Source organism: Canis lupus, chromosome 6 (genome assembly GCF_048164855.1).
Source record: "Canis lupus baileyi chromosome 6, mCanLup2.hap1, whole genome shotgun sequence".
NCBI classification, from domain to species: domain Eukaryota; kingdom Metazoa; phylum Chordata; class Mammalia; order Carnivora; family Canidae; genus Canis; species Canis lupus.
The window spans coordinates 56,104,105-56,126,362 of NC_132843.1; the positions used below are offsets into that span (position 1 = coordinate 56,104,105).

Sequence of the window (22,258 nt, forward strand, 5' to 3'; positions counted from 1 at the left end):
TACTTTGTGTGTCAGAACAACATCAAACTCATTCTTGTCTCTAGACCTTGAGTCTGGAATGCCCTGTTCTTCCCAGGTGTCTGGGTTCACCCAAGACCCAATTCCTGCTTCATGTGCCCTGACTCGTTCAGTCCTCTTTGATCTCTCCTTACACCACCACCGTAGCATTTACAGGTGGCACAATAGAATTTTTCCTAACTCTGTATTGACTCATATAAATTATTCTTTTCCTATTTGAATGAATTTTAGGTCTCCTTGTACTTTGAAATTTCCTTGAGGACAGAGTCCTCATTTTCTAGTCTTCATATCTGGTAGTCTTTTCAGGTGCCCAATAAATAAGTGTTGTTTACCACTAATTCTCAGTAACTAAGGTTACTTAGTAGATACTCATTAAAGAGGCATCTACCAACTAGGGGATTATTTGGTTGTGAATTTCCAGCTGTGGAGATCTTCAAATAAAATAAGTGAACCAGATCAATGACTTTTTAAAGTCACTTCAATTGAGTCTGATTAGTAATTAAAGATCAGGATGGTGAACATATCTGTGTTCTTTTTTTTTATTTTAAGATTTTACTGTTTTAAGTAATCTCTACACCTAACATGGGGCTCAAACCCACAACCCTGAGATCGAGAGTCAGGTATCTACTGACTGAACCAACCAGGCGTCCCAATGGTGAACATATTTGAAGGCCATGTCAAGAATCTAGCCTGGTATTTTAGAAAATATGGAAATCATTCATTTATATGAAATTTATTCAGTATATACAATAATTCGCTTAAAAAGATAAAAAAAATCAAATATATTTTAAAAGATGATTTAAAAGGATATCACAGATTTACTTTCTGCTCGTGGACAATACTGGTATGACATTATTTTCCTTAAAGTTAGGTGGGTTTTTGTAGAGAATCAATACCCTCAAGATTATGAATAATATTGTGAGTTTGAAATGTTTAATAATACTTTAACTTAGCTACATTAAGCACTTTAGAATATTAACTCATTCAGTGTTCATTGCAACTAATCAGGTAGATGCTATTATAATCATTTTACAAATGAAACTGATGCTAAAAGTCACAATAAATAGGATGCAGATTTGAACCCACTTTTCAGTACTCTTAATTGCTATACAAGGTAGTAACATGCATTCAGAGTATTTCAAGGCACCTTTATTGTGTTTGAGTCTCCTGAGAATTCTTTTGATAATTCAGTAGAGCTAGCAGAGCATATACTAACTTTGTAATGTTGTGGATGAAAAAACTAAGCCTCAAAGAAGTTATTCTGTGGTTTGTCCAGGAACTTTTAGTGGGATAATCCTTCATTCTTTATGGGAGCTCAGTTTTGATTATCCAGAGAAATGGAGCAGAAAGAAATGTTATATAAAACAAATCAGAATCAGAAATCATCTAAAATCTCAGTCTTACTATTCAACGCTTGATTTCACATACTGCTTCCCAGACCTGCTGAGAACCGCTTCTGTTCTGTTGGAAATGCTAAAGAGCACTGTCAGTTTACGTATGTGAAAGGAGACAAGACATTTTTAGAAATTCAAGAAAAGGGCACAGAATTAATTACTAATTAGATAAGTCTTTCTTCATAGTCCAGTCAACTTTTATATTTTCTCCTCTTTGGTACTTTAGCCTCTGTCCCACATCCACCTATATACCTATATAAGATTTTTATTCAAAACATTGTTATATGTTATTTAAATATAAGCATATAATGTTTCAGAATCATCAGACTGAAAATATCAGTAATTTCTGAATGGTGATATCTTAATATAGACTTTGAATGAAAGGCATTTATAAATCCAAAATGTTTAGGGGTGCCTGACTGGCTCAGTTGGAAGAGCATGCAACTCTTGTTCTTGGGGTCATGAGTTCAAACTCCATGTTGGGTGTAGAGATTACTAAATATAATAAAAATAAACTTTCAAAAAAATAAATAAATAAACTTTCAAAAAATTTTTATTAAAAAATCGAAGATTTTAAAATTTTCATTAAAAGAAATATATTTTTCACACTTCCAGCTTTCAAATAGGGGGAGCTCCTGTTTTCGTTTTTTTTTTTTTTTTTTTTTTTTTAGGATTTTATGTATTTATTCATGAGAGAGAGAGGCAGAGACATAGGCAGAGGGAGAAGCAGGCTCCTTGCAGGGAGCCTGATGTGGGACTAGGTCCTGGGACTCCAGGATCACACCCTGAGCCAAAAGCAGATGCTTCACCACTAAGCCACCCAGGTGTCCCAGGAGGAGCCCTTGTTTATTTCATGTATTAAAAATTTTCGGGCTGCCTGGCTGGCTCAATCAGTGAAGTGTCTGTCTTTGGCTCAAGTCATGATCTCAGGGTCCTGAGATTGAACCCCACATCCAGTTCCTTGCTCAGTGAGGAGCCTGCTTCTCCTTCTCTCTCTACCTGCTGCTCCTCCTGCTTGTGTTCTTTCTCTGTCAAATAAATAATATCTTCTTAAAATTTTTATTTACATTGTTAATGTTCATATTAGGTAAAACAACATTAAGGTCTTTAATTGATATATTTTTGAGATTTTTAAAATGTATTTATTCAGGAGAGACACAGAGAGGAAGAGACAGAGAAGCAGGCTCCTCACAGGGAGCACAATGGAGGACTCCATCCTAAACCGGGATCCCACCCTGAGCCGAAGGCCAACGCTCAACCACTGAGCCACCTGGGTGTCCCGGTCTTTAATTAATATTGATGAATTACTGGGGTTTTTAGGTGTGATAGTGGTATTTTGATTATATTAAGAAAAATAATATTTGTCTTTTAGAGATACATACTAGAGTATTTATGGATGAAATTATATCTGGGATTTTTTTCAAAAATAATATGAGGGGGACTCCCAGGTGGCTCAGTCAGTTAAGCATCCACTTCTTGATTTCAGCTCAGGTATTGATCTCAGGGTTGTGAGACAGAGCCTGTCCTCAGCACAGAATCCTGCCTAAGATTCTCTCCTTCTTCCTCTGGCCCTCCCGCTTGCTCACTCTCTCTCTCTCTCTCTCTAAAAAAAATAATAAAGGATGACTGGGTGGCTCAGCGGTTGAAAGTCTGCCTTCAGCTCGGGGCATGATCCCAGTCCAGGGATCCAGTCTCACATTGGGCTCCCTGCGAGGAGCTCGCTTCTCCCTCTGCCTACGTCTCTGCCTCTCTCTCTGTGTCTCATGAATAAATAAGTAAAATCTTTTAAAAAATAAAAAATAATAATAGGAGAGAAAAAAGTAAGGTTAAAGAAGAAACAAAATTTTCCAGTGGTTGATAATTTTTGGATGATGGGGACTCAACATACCATTCTAAAATTGTTCATGAAAAGTTAAAAAATTATGTATCATTTGACCTTCATAAAGAAAAATAAATCAGAAAAGGAAAGCCTTTTTTTCAGTAATCTAAAGGGTTATTGATGTAATTAACAGTGGCATTCTGATGTTACTTTATAATAATTGCTTTTTTTTTAATGTCTTAGGTATATTTATTACCATAGCATAAGAAATTTAACTTTGGTGGGGAGATACTTTTACAGGAAAGATTGGGGAGATCATATATACATCACAGATTGTTCTATTTTAATAATCTGCTTAAATGAATTCAAAACCAGTATAAAGAATAGGTATGGGGATCCCTGGGTGGCGCAGCGGTTTGGCGCCTGCCTTTGGCCCAGGGCGCGATCCCGGAGACCCGGGATCAAATCCCACGTCGGGCTCCCGGTGTATGGAGCCTGCTTCTCCCTCTGCCTGTGTCTCTGCCTCTCTCTCTCTCTCTCTCTCTCTCTCTGTGACTATCATAAATAAATAAAAATAAATAAATAAATAAAATAAAATAAAATAAAAAGAATAGGTATGTAGAATGAGATGGTAACATGTCTGTGCTGTATTTCAAAGGTAACCTTTAGTATAAGCAGTTTGAAAAGTGAATAACAACATCATTAGGAATATGTACTGACCCTGTTTCTCTTAGTCTGGCTTTTGTTCAGAAGTTTTATTTTGTTCAGAGGGCAAAATCAGAAACCAAGTCTTACTCTTTTTTCTCTGTGGTTACCTATCATTGTATTTGGTGGACAATAGTAAATATTTATTATCAATTTGTGAAAAGGGTACAGAAAGGAATGACCAAATTTAGTAAATCTGTGTCTCAATCTGGTTTCCTATCCCACCTCTTCTGCAAATTTGCTCTGAGGTCAGGTACAATTTGAGTAGCCTTTATTATTTTTTTTAATTTTTATTTATTTATGATAGTCACAGACTGAGAGAGAGAGAGGGAGGCAGAGACACAGGCAGAGGGAGAAGCAGGCTCCATGCACCGGGAGCCCGACGTGGGATTCGATCCTGGGTCTCCAGGATCGCGCCCCGGGCCAAATGGCAGGCGCCAAACCTCTGCGCCACCCAGGGATCCCTTGAGTAGCCTTTAGAATGAAGATAATATATATTGGTATGGCACCAAAATATTTTTAAGTAAAGCAATACTGTTACTGATAAACTGTAAATCTCTTTTATAAAGGTAGTTACTTCAGGATTCGATTCTGGTATTAATGATAATGCCACAAATAGAACTTGTGATGTGTTTGCCATACATACTATATTCTTTCTTATGAGATATTGTTATGACTGGCCATGTCACATGTGGCTATTTAAATTTAAATTTTAATTAACTGCAAGCAATTAAAATTAAAAATTCAATTCCTCAGTTGTACTAGCCATATTACAGATGCTTAATAGCCACATATGGCTAGGAGCTACTCTATGAGATGGTACAGATTATAGAACGTTCTCATAATCACAGAAAGTTCTATTAGAACCAGCACTGCTTAAGTACCTACTTGATTGATTAGAGTCCAAGAGGATAGTATGAGTGGCCTCAGGTTCTCCTGTCACCATAAAATACAGTATTCAGCAAGGGTTTATTTTTTTTTTAATATTTATTTATTTATTTATTCATTCATTCATTCATTCATTCATTCATTCATGAGAGACACAGAGACAGAGAGAGGCAGAGACACAGGCAGAGGGAGAAGCAGGCTCCATACAGGGAGCCTCATGCGGGACTTGATCCCGGGTCTCCAGGATCACACCCTGGACTGAAGGCGGCGCTAAACCGCTGAACCACCGGGGCTGCCCTCAGCAAGGGTTTAATAAGCTTGCCGTTTGTCAGCCCAAATAACTGCACTGTCTTGCTCTTTCTAAAGTAATGGAATAGAGTGTCCACAGATTGTTCTTTTAATTATGTTAACATCTTTACTTTTTGGTAGTAATTAATTCTTGGATCTCTCCTAAAAATAAGCACATGGCTTAGTATTAGAGGTAAACAGAGATTTGATTTCTTTTAAGATGTATACTTAAGCGTCTGTGTTCTTTCTTGCTATCCTCACCTGGCACAGGTAGAAGAGTCAGCAATGATGGGAGTAAGTGGCTATGTGGAGTATCTCCGAGAGCAAGAAGTATCTGAGCGGTGGTTCCGGTACAACCCTCGTCTCACCTGCATCTACTGCGCCAAATCTTTCAACCAGAAGGGGAGCCTGGACCGCCATATGCGCCTGCATATGGGGATCACGCCATTCGTCTGCCGCATGTGTGGCAAGAAGTATACCCGGAAAGATCAGCTGGAGTATCATATCCGCAAGCACACAGGCAACAAACCCTTCCACTGTCATGTTTGTGGCAAAAGTTTCCCCTTCCAGGCCATCTTGAATCAGCACTTTCGCAAAAACCACCCTGGCTGTATACCCCTGGAGGGGCCTCACAGCATCTCCCCTGAAACAACTGTCACATCTCGAGGACAAGCTGAGGAAGAGTCACCATCACAAGAAGAGACAGTTGCTCCTGGGGAGACTGCCCAGGGCTCTGTGTCCACCACTGGGCCAGACTGAAACTTCGAGGGGGAGGGGGCAGACCCTCTTCCCCTTTGGGCCGTGAGCAGCCAGCATCGGGGCCATCGGCTGGTACTTAGATTCACAAAATGTCACATCACTAGATCAGAAGATGCTCCCAAGATGTTGCCAAGCTAGAGGATCAGCAACATACACAGAAGCACGAGAGGCTCTTCCCCTCCTCCTTCCCACCTCATACTTTGGAAAATAATCAAGCAAATCAACTTTCTAATTCAGGGATCAACAGCCTTGGTTTGTTAACTTTATAAGAAAAAAATTTTTTAACAAAACAATGATAAGTGGTCATTTATCTGCCAGTCATGTTTGAACACTGTACTTTGGTCCATATCATCCTGGTGGCTGTCATTGCCCGGATCTAAATAAACTGCAGGAGCTTTGGTCATCTGAACCAGCCAGCCACAAGAGAGAAGGAAGTAGTCATGATGGTGACAGGGAGGAGGCCCATCTCCTCTTCCTTCCTTGCCAGAACATGCAGTTTCACGTTTCAAGAAAAAAAAGTATCCTGGTGGTTCTTACTGTTTCGAAAGGTTAGACCTTATCTTTGCTCTAATTGGGCAACTGATCCTTTGCCTGATTGTCTCGTGTAAGCAGCCATCTTGGAGCGGTGTTCTAGTCAGCAGCACCACCTGAAGCACTTTAGGCACCTGGACGGGAAATGAGCAACAAGAGTGTTTGCAGTAGGTTCTGCTACATTGGGGGGGTTCAAGTATAATATTGAGGAAGAGGGGAAGCAGGGAAGGAAGTGGGGTGTTTCTGCAGATGTCAAATGGTGCAGAGTACTGCAACTTCCTGATCAGTATTTGTAAACCATAGTGCTTAAATATCTTTGATTGTTAGGAAATGGCTCTCGTCCAGATGAATTGATGTGTTAGGCTGAGTACCAAAGTTTCATCCAGTCTCTCTGGCTCCTCCTTTCACATAACAGCAATATTGTACATCAAAAATGTCACTTTCCAGTGAAATGAGCCTGGACTGTATTTTTAAATCTACAGGTCTCCATATTTGATAACTTTTATATGAAGTTTTAAACACATTTTTTCTGCAATATTGTGGTTGAAGAAATTCAACACTATGGTTCTTATTGCAACCACAATAGCATTTCCTTCTACATATGTAATAGTTTATATTTTCAAGCCAATAGAAGAACCTCACTAAATCCATGTCTCACGTCTGCAAACCTAGTAATTCATAAACCCACCATCAGCAAATTGCTGGTGACTCCAAGAGCTTTGCTTTTTAATAATACACTACAGGGCATTCACCAGAAAACATCATGCACAATCATGTTGCAATAAATTGATCAAGGGATCAGTTTTGATCAGGTTTGGTTACTTAATCATTCCTAAGATTTTTAAAACTTCAAGGGACCTTTTTGATAATTCTGGGGATTTCTGAGATTCTTAATCCAGCACTGAGAGTCAGAAAAAATTTACCAAACATGTAGAGTTTTAGATGTCCTGTCTCGCATTCAGAGAATGAAGGAGGATTAGTAAGAGATGCGGGCAAGGATATGCTTACAGTGCAAATAGAAAAGGAAAAATCTATAGCTTCTCCTAATTGATCATTAATGTTTTAAGAGTATTTAAATATGCAGTGGTTTAAGCAGTTGTTTTGATGCAAGATAATACAAGATATACAAGATATATCTTGTAGATAATACAAGATATTTGGGGTGGGGCTGGTCATGCCTGCACTGGTGAGCCATTTGTGAGAATGCTAATAGCGTGTTCCCTTCTTGAGAATGCTTTGTGGTATATGGAAAGGTGGGTAGAAACAATGGCATTTCTTTGATGATAGGAAGTTAGAGTGCAAAGAGTAGCTCATAAGCAATCTGAGAATTATACATATGCATAAAGCTGCACCATGTCACTACAGAGTGTTTATTTTCTCTTCTGGAAAAACGTAGAAATGCATCTTAAATAAGAATATAATGGTGTCACCATTTGATAAGAGCCTACCCTTACAGCTGTCGAAGTTGTCTTTTGTCTTTTAGAGATATAGACTGGGGCATTCTCTTCTTTAGCTGGGCAACAGCATGATAGGGCCATTGTAGGGACCAGCTATGCTCTGTGGCATAGACGTGGATTTGAAATTAGACTAAAATCTTTAGGGAAACATTTTAGCTGGTAATCAAGGCTATCCGTGGACAGATTCGCCATTACTGAATAGGAAGGTGAGAAGTACAAAATATGCTGCTGTTGATGGAGCTTTTAAGCCTACCAAAAATTTTTTTAAGTCCATCCTACTTTTGAGAAGTAGTATGCTGGAAAATTCTTTATGCTTCGTTAGTTTCTTAGGTTTTCTGTGAGAAAATAGAGCTTTTTAAACTCTTCCAAAATGTAAAGGTAAAGTGCAGTAATTTTTGTAAAGAGAAACTGCAGCATTTGTCAGTACTCCATCCAAGATTAGCAACAAACATTTTAAACAACATAGGGACTCTTTAGTAGATGTGGAAATGCTATGAGTGTTTGGTGGGTTCCCCTCCCTTTTCATTCACTTGTAATAGGTTTTTGCTGTATTGATACTGTGAATAGAGTGCTACCCGGTCTTCTAGGACCACATCAGCACAATCATGTTTGCTGGTTCTTGCCTCTTAATTGGCCAAGCCCAGAGCCATGAAATTCATGAACATTCAAGCCAGGCTAGCTTTTAAACAAATTAAAGTTTCTAAAAGCAATTTCCATTTTAGCCAGAAAAGATATTATTATTCTAAATAACTATCCAAGATTCTTATCCAGGTTCACTGTGACATTGTCCTAGTTCTTAGCTAACATCATTGTAGGGTCATAGGAGTTAGTAGTGTTCTATCTACATTAATGAATAGCTGTGTTGATGTGTGCACAGAGGATACCTCTCATACGGATGTACTAAATGGACTTTAGCTAATGCTGAAAACTCATTACCAAATCTTAACTTGCACATGTCACCTTGTGAAGGGAACTGCATTAGCAATGAGAGCTAAATCATCATTAAGTACTTTAATGCCATGAAATAGCAAACACTGGGACCGTTTTCATTCATTGAGTGGCACTTAATAGCTAGGAGCTACCCAATATTCTCAGCAAAAGAAGAGAGATGGCAATATATTAATCTGTTTTCATTCCAAGCGGTACTTTTTCTCTCTGAACTCTGATACCAGTATAAATAGAGCATTGGCATGAACAGGGACACTGTACTTAGGCAGAAAGGCTCTTTCTAATGATTTGTTCTCTCTTTACTCAGAACCATACTTACCTCTGAACCGAGTTGAGTTTTATGTACTTTGCCAACTACTCCCAAGCCATCATTGTACCAGACAGTTAAATCTAATCTTGAATAAGTAAAAATAAATGTGTTCCTAAAGGATAAAGATTGGACAAGAAGGGAGATAGCCATTAAGGAAAGTTTTCTTGTCATTTTGTTTTATTGGTATTTTAAAATGTTTCCAGTTCTCTCTACATCAGTGAAAACAGAGTTTCCAAAGATGTGATAATAAAAATAAAGCATTCTCCTCCCAGCTTTGGAGTTGAGATCTGGCCTTGGTTGGAAGTGGTCTGGAGGAAAAGTGAAATAGTGAACTTCATCCTTAATAGCTGAATGGTCTCTGGTCAAGAAATAACTTTAAAAATATTTTAGCTGAAAAAAAAATTAGCTGTTACTTGACACCAATCTCTTTCTTTAACTGGTAAAAATTATATTTTGTTTGACCAGAAGATCTAATTTATTTTTTTTCAGGAGATCTAATTTAAAGAAATAAAAACAGTGGATAATGGAAAGGAAATTAAGTGGAACAAAGGAGGCAGTCTTCTTAATCCTAGTGGAAGGTGCTTAATTAGGAAGGGGTCAGAATCCTGGAAGTCTCTCTTTCTTCAGCTATGACAGGTGGCTTTTTTTTTTTTTTTTTTTTCTCTTCCTCAGATTCTCTTCTCATCTGCTTCCTGGTTTAAGGCGTAACAGAGAAGTCTTTATTGAACTCATCTTTGAAAATGGGGCTCTTTAGCTTTGCCATTTGGGAAAGAGCGCACAATATTGGAGTATTTTAGTTGCTGAGATTTAGAAAAAGGACACCAAGCTCTGTGATGTCAGGTATATCCTGGGCTGGAGAGGATGCCCCTTAGCAGAATTATGTCCCTAGAATTTATGAATTAGATCAGGCTTCCACAGACTGCGGCCACAAGTGCCCAATCCTGAGGTCATCTGTTTGTCTAAAGAGAGTGGTGGTGGCACCTGTTCTTCAGGTATTGTTCCTATTATGGTGGCAAGGTTGAGTGCTTTGTGACACAGACCACATGGCCAGCAATGCCTGAAAATGTACTGTTTGTCACTCGACAGAAAAGTTTGCTAACTCCAGAATTCGATTTGAAAGATTCAGATTTGAAAGACCCCCAAATTTGTCACTCCTGCCATTTTGTCTTTTTAATACTTCCATTGAGGTTTTAAATTCATGTTGCCATGTATGCATCAGTTTCTTGAAAGAGCTTATCATCTTTTTCTGGATCTTTTTCTCATAACTCTCTTTGTATTCCTTCTTAATGATTCCCATTGCTTTAAAAGCATTTAGAATAGCCTTATGATCTGTCCTTGCCTTAAAGGTGCAGGTAGATTAAAGTTTAGGATGGTAGTTACAGATGTAACAAAGGAATTTAGAAAATAATTCCCATGCGTAATAATGTAGGATTAAATGAGTACCATGTTTACATAAAATACTGTAAAAAAATTAATGTTTTTATAAGTAAGTTTTGCCATTCCTCTGAGATCACTTGAACTGATTTGCATAATGATGGCAAGAATGAATTTATTCCCACTATTATTAAGAATTTAACTTCTGTTATGAATAAGTGGTTTGACTCTTACCCAGAATACTGTCTTTCTAGATTAGAAACCTCTATCCTTTCCCTGTATTACAAATCTTCCTTTTCATTTATTCAAACTCACTCTGTTCCATGTGGAGTAGTAAAAAGCCAAATCTTACTCCGTTCCTTTCTTTTTCCCAATGAATGTTTTAAAGCATAATGAAATCTCTGAGGATTTCAAATTCCTCTTAAACCTATCTCCTGATTTCTGTTACTATCATTTTTCTAAATATATACTGGGCCATTACTTATTTGCTCTCTGACTGTTCATTCTTACTGTTCAAATAGCCTATTTATGCCAGATATGCAAAAATTGGAAACTGTTAGGATGATTGTAAAGAGAATTCCTTGCAAGAGGAAAGTATAATTGTTCTCCATATGGAAACCATGCATAGACTTCTGAGTTATATTTATTTATCAGGACAAATGAACTAGGCCATGCTGACACGATGTAGTGAGTTTGATTGGTACTTTGTTGTCAGCTCAGCCAACACATACCAAGTTCGGATGAGTGACTTAGCCCTCCAGTACGGCACCTCTCTACTAGGCATTTTATTCTCACGGTTGCTTTTTTCTAAGTTGAGTACTAGTAAGTTTTATATTATATGCCCTATGAGTAATAGATAATCCTTACCTATAAAGTTCCAGAATATTTGTCTAGGTTAGAACTGCCTTGTCTTAGAGCACTTATAGTAATACAGGGTTCTTGAGATTTTTAGAGTGTTGCTTTTCTGATTCATTTGGGATTCTGATTAATCTGGAATGTAGAATTTGTGAAATAAATTGAATTTAGATAGCCCAATGAATCATCTGCCTCCAGCTCTGTGTGAGGTCTAAGGGACAGTTGTTATTTCTATATAAATATGTTGAAAACAATGTTGTTTGCCTAGCATTATGATTTCTTTGATAATTATCAGTCTTACGTCTTGCCTTCTTTGCTTTCTAGAGGCTGTTTTTCAGTTTTCAATTTTCTCATTTTTAGGTAGTGCATTCCCCAGGGCCAGTCTTTGTACTTCATAGTCAGTAGGTTTTCTTGTTCAGGACAAGCCAAAATTGGATATTGTGCATACTTTAAAACACCTGACTTAGTTACATTTCGAAGGATGTAGTTAACTGACAGCAACAGTGATGCATAAACCTGGAAAATAATCTGTACAGACTATCCAGTTTTGTTGTATAGGCAGCCTACCTTTTCCCTCCACTGTGAGAAACAGCAATGACTTTAAAGGCAATCATTACTTCAAATGTATATTATCTTCACAGAGTACATACATGAATAAATTTCATCTCCCACATTTTCCCCCTTATCTATAGAACAAATACTTCCCATCTTAACACAGTTAAGAAGGCCCTGCTAACTCAAATAGTGGAAGCTTTAAACAACAAAGCTAAGTTATGAAGGCAAAGCAGTTCATGAAAAATGAAACTTCTAAACTTGCTTCTTTCTTGTCTACTCAGTAAGTCCTGTTCAGGAGGCCAGAACTCATTATCCAGTTAAGAGAGATACATGTATAGCATCTCATATGGACAACAGCACAATTTAATATACTGTGAATCTTAGAATCTGAATGAATCCATAATGCCAAAAGTCAGAGTATCTTATGGGGAAATGTTTCCTATTCTGTGAAATCACTTAAGCGATAAGTAGCATATAGGAGAATCTGTTCCATAAAGTAAGATTAAGTACTTTTTTGGTACCAGACTATGTGCTTGAAATTTATATAACAAAATTGATTTTAGACATAGTTTAGATGTGGCTTCCTATACTTGAGAATCCTGAATCCACTTGGTTGGAGTCTGGATATATGCTTTTTAAAAGCCTGCACTTTTCACCACAGATATCAAAGAGAAGGGGACAGAATTTAACTGTACTAAGTGCTTGAGTGGCATACTCGAAGTTAATCCTCAGAATAATCCTGTGAGGTAATGACAGAACTAAAAATAGTTCAGTTTTTTGGAGTGCTTGCTATGTGCCAGGCACAAATCTACGTGTTTCATATTACTTAACTCCCCAAATCCTTCTAATAGTCCCATTAGGGTAAACACCATCATTATCCTCACTTTAGAGAAGGAGAAACGGAGGCACAGAGAGGATGACCAAGGCTATCTGACACTAGAGTTGACACTCTAATAGACTATGTTGCCCTTGAGAGGTGTAATTATATCACATTTTGTAGATGAAGAAACTGAGGAGCCCAGGGTTACATAATGAATAAATTTCAGACCTAATATTTACCCGTCTGATTCCAAAGCTCAGACTCTCTCCACTACATCATGCTGACTCTGTTTAGTTGTAAAGAATTGAGGTGAACTGAAATAAACAATAGCCAGTAACAGTACTGCTTTGAATGAATTTTTAACTCAAGAAAGCATGATTGGGAGATTTCTTCAAAAGATAATGTCTCTGGGCAGATGTTGAATGGTGAATATTTTTTGGAGGTATTTATTGCCCATTTACTCGCGTTGCCTATTTTAATAAATCTAATTGTGAATCAGTTTAAGTTACCACCAAGGCAACGATTGAAAGATAGCATTCCTGTAGTTACTAGCTTTGTAACAAACTACCCTAAACTATAGTGACCTAAAACAACAATTTTATATATCTTGTGATGGTGTGAATCATAAATCCAGTAAAAGCTCATCTAGGCAGTTCTCTTGTTCCCTGTGATGATGACTGAGGTCACCTGGTAGTATTCACAGGTGGTTGCAGTGGTCTGGAGTGGCCAAGCTGACCTCATCATATGCCTGACACCTTTAGGGAGGAATAGAAGATGGTGCTCAGCAGGCCCTCCTCTCCCACTCTGGAGTCCCGGGGACTTACCGTGTGGTCTCTCCACTGGGGCAGTCAGACTTATTAAATGGCAGCTCAGGCCTCTTTAGAGGCTGGGCAGAAGGTCCCAGTCCTCCTAAGGCCAGGCTCAGAGCTGTCATAGAGTCACTGCCATACACTTGAACAGAGAAGTCACTGGTCAGTCCAGATTCAAGGGCAGTGGAAATACCTTACCATTGATGGCATGTGTGTCAAGGATTTGGGACCACTTTAATCTGTCAGAGATAACATTAGGTCTTTGATTGCTCTGGACTTCTCTGTGTTCATTCATTTGGGTTAGTTGTTTGAGCCATTGAAACCACTTATGATGACTACCATGAGTCAGGAAAGGAGCTAGAAAGAGAATGAGGCAGGGACACCTGGGTGGCTCAGTGGTTGAGCATCTGCCTTAGGCTTAGGGCGTGATCTTGGGTCTGGGAATCGAGTCCCGCATCAGGCTCCCTGCGAGGAGCCCGCTTCTCCCTCTGCCTATGTCTCTGCTTCTCTCTGTGTGTCTTTCATGAATAAATAAAATCTTAAAAAAAAAAAAAAGAAAGAGAATGAGACAAATATCCAGAACATGCTTCATTAGCTACCCAAGTTTCATTTATTTAGAGCAAAATTTCCATTTCATTTTTCTTTTGTTCCAAGTTCCAAGTTGTGAGCATTTACTGATGCTTTTTTGCTCTTTGTTTTCTGTGAAGCTATAGTAATTGTACATACTGAGCCAAAAGTACTCCAGAGGGAGTAAAAAGCTTACTGTTAGAGAAGTTTATTTGTTAGAGATGTCAGCTGTATTTAAGTTTACAGACAGGCAAAAACTCCTGTGGTAAGGAAAATTCATATGGCTACTAAATCTCTTTCAACAGGAGTTTCTATTGAGTGGCTACCTGGATCATATTCCTGAGATCATTGCAAGTCTTGCCTCCATGTCCTAGTTCCATCTTTACCGTCACCACACCACCTCAGGCACAGTTCTGTGCTAGAAGATAAATAATTTGTATTACCTTTCATATGGGAGAATTCATTGCTCAATTTTATATGTTATTAATCCTGTAAAATTAGCAGTTGCTATCAACCTGTCATCCAAAATAACAGATGACTGAACTTTAGGATCTTTGTCAGATTTAGGGTGCTTTATTTAAACTCCTTTATTTAAACTTATTAGACTATTGCTATGACAGAAGAAATATGGGCAGAACATAAATTCTGCTCTAAAAATGATTACCCCCAAACCAATACGATTTGTAAGAGGAGAGAGATTTGGGATTACCTATCCATTCCATAGGCAATGGATTCCCAGAGAGTTAGCTGTGAGGGCTTCTTGCTGGTCATCCCCAGGTATCACAGAATGAAAGACAACAGTCTCTGTTCCTTAGGTCAGGCCTCAGGAATTGCAAATACAGGAAAGGGTACTCAGGGCTGAAGACTTGATTTAGGGCTCTAACATGCTGGGAAGGGAAAAAGAAGACTTCGGCATTTGTAGTCAGATAACCAGGGGTGAAATGTTTGAGGCATTAAGATCAGATTTTAGCATACAAGAATTGGGGCCAGTTTCAATGAACAAAAACAAATGAGCCTTAACATTTTCTTTTTGATCCACATTTCCACTCTAATGTACCTCAAAGTCTGCTTTTTTGTGTGTGACAGAGAAGCCTTTGAAAATATGTTCCCAGGGAATGAGAAATCATACAGTGATCAATGGAGAAGTCTCTCATTCTGTCTGGCATAGCTCTTTGGGCCCTCCTCTGGATTCTCTGTGACACTTAAGTTTAAAATCTTCTGCTGGTGGCATGAGAATGAAGTACTATGGTCTTGATTGGCAGGCGAGAACAAAGTCAGGAGATTTGACAACATATTGAGTAGATTTGTAGATTTGACAACATATTGAGTCTGTCTTTCCGGCAATTCAGGCCATTCACAGCAACCTGTGGGAATAACAGTTCCTTTGGGTTCCAATTCCTCTCTTAGCTCCGTCTTTTTTTTTTTTTTTTTTTAAGATTTTATTTATTCATGACAGAGATAGAGAGAGAGGCAGAGACACAGGCAGAGGGAGAAGCAGGTTCCATGCAGGGAACCTGACGTGGGACTTGATCCCCGGACTCCAGGATCATGCCCTGGGCTGAAGGCAGGCACTAAACCGCTGAGCCACCCAGGGATCCCCAGCTCCGTCTTAAAGCAGAACTTTGTGACATATTTGAAGACGATCTACTGAATTTCCTACAGAGTAATAGAGTCCTCACTGTAGTGGTTGTCTAAGAACCACTGCAAAAAAAACAGAATTACAGCATAGGGAACAAAGCTTAAAATGTGTTTCCTCTGGAAGCTGAGATGCTCCAGCAGGGGTCACTGAGAGTGTGGCTGAATTCTACGTCTAGAACAGCTATCAGTGAGATAGCAGAGATATTTAGGATTTATATGGTATTTCTAATATTTTTACAAAAAATGATTTTAAATCGTGTAACTTGAAGTTTTAAAAAATGAGCCTGTTTTCTTTTTGGAAAACTGGCCCAGTAAAAATAACACTAATATAATTCAATTGTATATGCATGTGCATTGAACACAGAGTGGTATACTAAAGATAGTTCATGCAAATAACTTTTGTGGGAAGTTTGGCTATTTTCGTAATACCTTTTTTCATAAATGTATGTTTATAAATATATTTACTCATCCACTATGACCTTGGTAGCGTTAGAAGCATTTGTTAGCTGTATCATTGATTATAAAATATCAAATTCTTAGCATAGTAGGCTATGAGAGCTTTTTTGTTGCTTTGTATTCTGGCTAAGAAAATTACTTCTTGCACTTTCTATTTATAAAGATGTTATAACACATTGCACCCACTTAGTGTAGCTGTTGTTTAGGGACAAAAAATGTAGGTGTTGAAGTAAAATGTATGTTGAAAAAGCCTGGCAAAAGGAGGGACCTCAAAATAACAAACTTGGCTTGCATCTACCTGAGAAGAGCTGGGGCTTAATATCAAATTTAGAGTGAAAGTAGCTGTTGGGGTAGGCGTGCTATTGCTGCAAGTTGCAATTTTATTGTGAGTTGCCAGCTGTGTGTGTGTGATTGTATGTGTATATGTGAGAAAAGGGCATCTGATGAAGGCAGATGAGTCAATGTAGAATAGTCTACCTCCCATTAAAGACTGAGCAGATTCCAATATTGCCCTGTAGCTCTTTGGGCAGGAGGCTGAATTCCTCAGGCACTGCCCACCTCATCCTCTTTTGTACTTGCTTCAGCTCCTCTACCTCTGAGCACTTGGCTGAAGAAAGACTGTGCTTTTTGTAGCGAGCGAAGGAAAGCCCGACACAATATCTAGAGGTTGCAGTATCACACTTCTGGTCATGTGTAGATGTTATACTTAGTTGTGGTGTCCGAACCAAACAGTGTCAGGATGCCTTGGTTTAGTGCTTTTATCTGCTGGCTTCTGTTTGCCAAGAGCAGCCAATGCACACTGAGTCTTTCAGTTTTTTTTAAAATCGCACCAAACTCCTTCTAATGATGTGAAAATTTTGTTTGAATCTGAGGGGTTTTTTGTTAATTGCCGTTTGCAGTGCATGACTGGGGGCCTAGATGGTTAACCGGATTTTCCCGATGATGAGCCTTCTGCCAATATCTTGACACAGGTGTGCATGACCTGGATTTTTGGATAACTTGTTTTGCTTTTAGTCACTCCAAAGAGATATTCCTGAGATCTAATGCCTATACTGTTATAATAGTCAAGATGGCCTTACTTGAACGTTGTGTGTGTCGGGAAATTGAGTTTCAGCAGTAAACTGCCACTAGGCACACCACCTTATCTTTAAATCCGGTTGTAAAAATCAACTTACTATTTGGGGCACTAGTACATTGAGCCATGTCAGGTTACCTACATTTTGAACATGTGTTATAGCTTAGGAAGGATTATTGGCCCTTTGATATACTGCAGTGCTTTCCACCTTTTCATCTCAAGGCACTGGCTGCTTGTGATGTCTAAACAGGGATTCTCGGGTTAGGAGTGAGAATGAGAGTGATCTATTTTCAGATTTTTACAAGTTGGCCTCTCTGTTTAGGCACTAGCTGATAAGTTTTTGCATTCCTGGTGACTGGGAAGGGCAAGCAATGAATATAGTGTGAAGTTCCAAATAATGAGACAAGCATTATTCCTAGGTGACAACTGTGATCTAGTGACCTCTGCCTGAATACAGTAGAGTCCTGGGAGATGAGGCAGGGAAATCATGTGACTACTCACCACAGCTGTTGTTTCTCTTCTACTCTTTTCTTTTCTTTTCTTTTTTCTTTTCTTTTCTTTTCTTTTCTTTTCTTTTCTTTTCTTTTCTTTTCTTTTCTTTCTTTTCTTTTCTTTTCTCTTTCTTTTTTTGTGTGTGTATTAAAGCATGGGAACAGGACCCTGGGCAGAAAAAGCTCTCCAGCTATTGTTATTCTAACTGTAGAATCATTGTCAGCCTATAAGCCGTGCTAATATCCTAGATTCAGGAATTAACTCCTGCTTAGGAAAATTCTTCCCTCTGGCTTATCTTTTTGTGCCAAGTCTGTCCTAGGTCTGTCCTCAGCTGTTTTGTGATAACACATACTTAAGTGCAGACTTAACCTAAAACTGAAATTTACTGTTGACAGTGTGATCTGTTACAGCCAAAGTGATTTATTTAAAAACAAAACAAAAAACACCTAGGTAACTTCTTTGGGGCACATATTAAATCTATGAATATGAGAGGAAGCATGAAGTCTTACCTTTCTTCCCTCTGGCTTAAGTGAACACTGGCCTTAATGCTTTTTATTATGGAGCCAGTTGGCCTAAGCCAGTGGTTTTCTAACTCGGCTGGACACTAGAATCACCTGGGGCATTTTAAAAAAATTACTGTTGTCTGCTCCTCCCCCCCAATATTCATGTTTTATTGGTCTGCTCTGCAACCTGGGCTTTAAAAGCTCACCAGATGATTCTAGTGGGCAGCCAAGGTTGAGGATCACTGGCCAGGCCAGGTAGTCTTGAGTGGTCTTCAGCAGGATAAGCTCAGTTGGTTCTTTTTTGGTCATAAGATACCTTTATTGATATCCCAGCATGGCTCTGAGGTTAAGGCTCGGGTGGCCAAGGCTCAGGTGGTAAGATGGATCATCCATTTGTCCTCAAAGTAATTCTGGAGAGAGATGTTACCATCCATCCAGTTTCATCTCTATACCAAATACAAGGTGTGCATAAGTAAGCAAAACATATTTTCAAAGTCTGGTCTCTGGAATCCTCTTTTCTTTGCATATGTGATTTGAGTGGAGATTTCTCAACTCTTCTAGCTAAAATAGAGCACTTGAAATTATTAAAAGGGCCAAGCCCAACACACCTAGGATGATTTCTATTTGTAAACTGAACAGATAGCATTATTCAAGTTAGTGGAAAAAGAGAAGGATCCTTTCTGGGGGTGATGGTGATACATTTGATTATTTGTCTCTTAGCCTGTCTTCTAAGTGGGATTCCAATGTAAAGTGACTTTCACTTTTCCTTGGGTATTTTATTGTTTTTTGTTTTGTTTTGTTTTTTTGTGAATGAAATGCACTAGCTAAGGCTTAAATATTTCTGAATTTTACATGAAATGTGAAATGAGTCATTTTAGCATCTTTATTCTAGGATGTCAGAGACCTAACCCAGTAATCCTAAATGAAGTTCCGTATCTTTCTTTCTTCCCACCCTGGGTTGTAATGATGCCTGCCCTTGGCAACTTCGCACATGATAATGGGGAGAACTGTTGGATTCCCTTAAAAGTGAGATACGTAGCGCCCCCTACCACCACCCCTTTCAAACTGACTAGCTACCAACTGATTTCTCATTCATGATAGAAATTTTTTTTAAGAGCAAGTTCAGATATAGAGTCTCTCTTCTGAGAGAATTCTGGGCACTGTAGAAATTTTTATTCATAAATTGCCTACAATAATCGATACTTTAAATTTCAAATAGGTAGTGTGTTCAGGAAGAAAAATTGGTTAGAAGGAAAGATTGGCTAGTGCAGAGACTGAATTAGTATCAGGCTGTGAAATTTCATTAAAATAACATTGAGGCCTGGCTATTTACATAGCATGTAAATGCTGCAGTGTCTTTTCGAGAAAATGCCTCCTATGCCTTAGATAATTTATGAAGGCTTCCTGATATGGGGTGGAGTAGAAAAATGGTAGCCTTTGGTAGCCTTTGGGACTTGCATGCATCCAGAGAGGAGTGCGTTAGGGTTTCATCCTGAGGAGGATTGTGGAGTACTGTGAAACATTGTTGAACTTTATGCAAATCACACTGCACTGGATTTTATGATTCCTGGTGGGGGTGTGGAGGATGAGGAGGGGAAGTAATGGTACAAAATATATAAACTTGTTCTGTATGTCAAGCAAGGAGTGAAACAAATTCCCTATCAGGAATTCTCTATCAGGACTGTGAAGTTCAGGCAAGTTCTCTGCCCTGCTGGATCAGCTTGCTGATTCCTCTTCAACTTCTAAGAAGTCCTTTCTGAAACAGCTACGCACATGCTAGTCTGATTACAGTTTTACCACCCTGCCCCTCCCCCTACTCAGCAAAAGAAAAACATTCCCAAACTATAGCAGTGTGTTCTGTCTCAGTCCATTAACTCTTTATCTACTCTGGTCTGTGTTCACAGTTGTAGCCCATTGCATTATTTTGTGATCTGATGGCAGAACTTAAAGAGATCTGCCAATTCAGAAAGGAACCAATGGCCTCTCCTTTAAGAAATCTTAAAACCAGGACTCTCCATCTTTGGCACGTCAGCATTAGTGAGTAAAGGGAGAAGTATATTTGGAAGAGCACTTAGATTTCCTGTCTCCTCCTCATTTGGGGTGGAACCCACTCATACTTTGCCCCTGAGAGGAGAAGGGAAGACTGAGTGTTCAAAGATGGAAAAGTCAAGGTAGCTGAAATTTGGTTTCCTTCAGATGGACATGGTCTGAAAAGAAATCTGTCCACCTGTTCTCTATGGTGCTTATATGGTGGGTGACCACTGTCCCCCATCTACCTGTCCCTGGCACTGTGCCTTCCCACTGGTCACTGTGAAAAGCAGATCACACTGGACTCTGAGGCCAGAACCCAGGACCACTTCCCCCCCTTCTCATCTTGAGCCCATCACTTCTTCATACAGCTAATAATGTAGCATTTACTTCTCTTTGGAAAACTCTTGGGTTTGTCCCCCAAGAAATAGTAAAGCATTTCAAGGAACATAGTCAGAAAATAAGATTCTGGTGGTAGCTGTCAAAGAGATGATAGGAAAATTTCACTTCCCCTCAGCTGATCCCGGTAGCAGGGATCGACATGCCCCCTCTCCCTGAGTTTTTAAAGGCTACCATGATATTTGTCAGTGACAAACTTAGGTAACATTTTATCACAACTTGCTAATCAAAGATTCCTATGAAAACAGACAATCACTTTCTAAAATGTTGTTATCCCTGAAAGGGAATGAGGTAGAGTTTTAAACTATAAGAACCTACCGGTCTGTTTTTTCCCTTTGAAAAAACAAACATTTGAGGTTTGTGTCTTTCATCTGAAGCTATTACACCATTAATAAAGATGCCTCCGAAGAGTCTGTGAGCCAGGCTGGTCCTCTACCTCTGGGGGCGCTGGCCTGGGTTCGTGCATCTTATTTCCTTAGAGAATATCTGTTTTTATTATGACCTTAATTATAAATACCTATATATAGGAATAGGATTTTCTCTCACCCCACCCTCTTTTAATCATTATCACTTAAGTGTAAACCACACCTCCCCTCACCCCCCTTTTACTGAACAAATGCACTTTAATTCCTAAGGAGAGTGGCTGTTCCCGGCCCTGAAGCCAGATAACTTCAGGAGGAGAGTCGAGGAGGGAGAACTCCTGCCAGACCCTGTGAAATTAACCAAATTCCTATGTAGACACACAAATCCTACCCCTTTTTAAGCTATCCCCACCCCCTGCCAAAGGGAAAAAAGAAACAACCAAAATGAAGAAGTTGAAAATGTCTACCCTGATTGCGGAAGTTTCCCTGGGGAAGATACCCAAGATTAAGTTATTTTCTCAGCTACCAAATTGTCAGAAACTTCTAAGTTATTTTGTGGGAGGCTGAGATTTTTCAAATTAAAAACTCAAGTGAAAATATAAAGGCTATAAATATATGATTCTGATTTGTGTCACTTCTAAATATTAGATTTGTTCTCTCCCTTAATCTGACGGGTGTCCTCAGTCTCTCCTCCTGTAGAGTCTGTCCTTCCCCTGATGACAAGCCAATAGTCCTTGGTGGGGTTGCATGTCTCCTAGAGCCCCAGAAGCCCTGTCGTGTCGGGGGAGGGGGGAGGGCCAGAGGGCGGGCAGAGACTGGGGTTGGGGGAGGGAGATTCAGAAAAAGAGTGAAGATATGGGTTTATATAAACATATTTAAAGCAGTTTAGCAAAAGCTTTCTCGTTGAACAGCTTTAAGAACAATGTGAATGAAATCTTAGCAACTTGGTTAGTAATTTGAAAAGTCTATTAATGTATACTTGAAATTCTGTTTGTATAAAAATACATTTTCCTCTTTATTTTAACACTGTGTAAAAGAACATTATGCATGTGAGTGGTTTGAGAATTAAATGGTTTAATACTCAGATTTGACTATCTGGTTTTTCTGTATATAGAGATTAATTCGCTTAAAATTTTTGTTTTGGGGACTTTTTTTAGTATGATGGGAAAACTGACATTTTCTGGCTCCCCCTTGCCCTTTCAGGATGC

At 38.9% G+C, this 22,258-nt stretch overlaps 1 protein-coding gene across 3 annotated transcripts in view; it reads left to right on the forward strand.

Annotated features, from left to right (window-relative positions):
* The window catches only part of ZBTB37 (zinc finger and BTB domain containing 37), a 29,201-nt gene extending 7,067 nt beyond the window's left edge, over positions 1–22,134 (forward strand). For all 3 annotated transcript variants that reach the window (XM_072830681.1, XM_072830680.1, XM_072830682.1), the window contains exon 5: positions 5,383–22,134. In XM_072830681.1, the coding sequence (XP_072686782.1) occupies positions 5,383–5,871 (489 nt within the window). In that variant the 3' untranslated portion in view covers positions 5,872–22,134. The remainder of the gene's footprint in view (positions 1–5,382) is intronic.
* Positions 22,135–22,258: the final 124 nt, after the last annotated feature.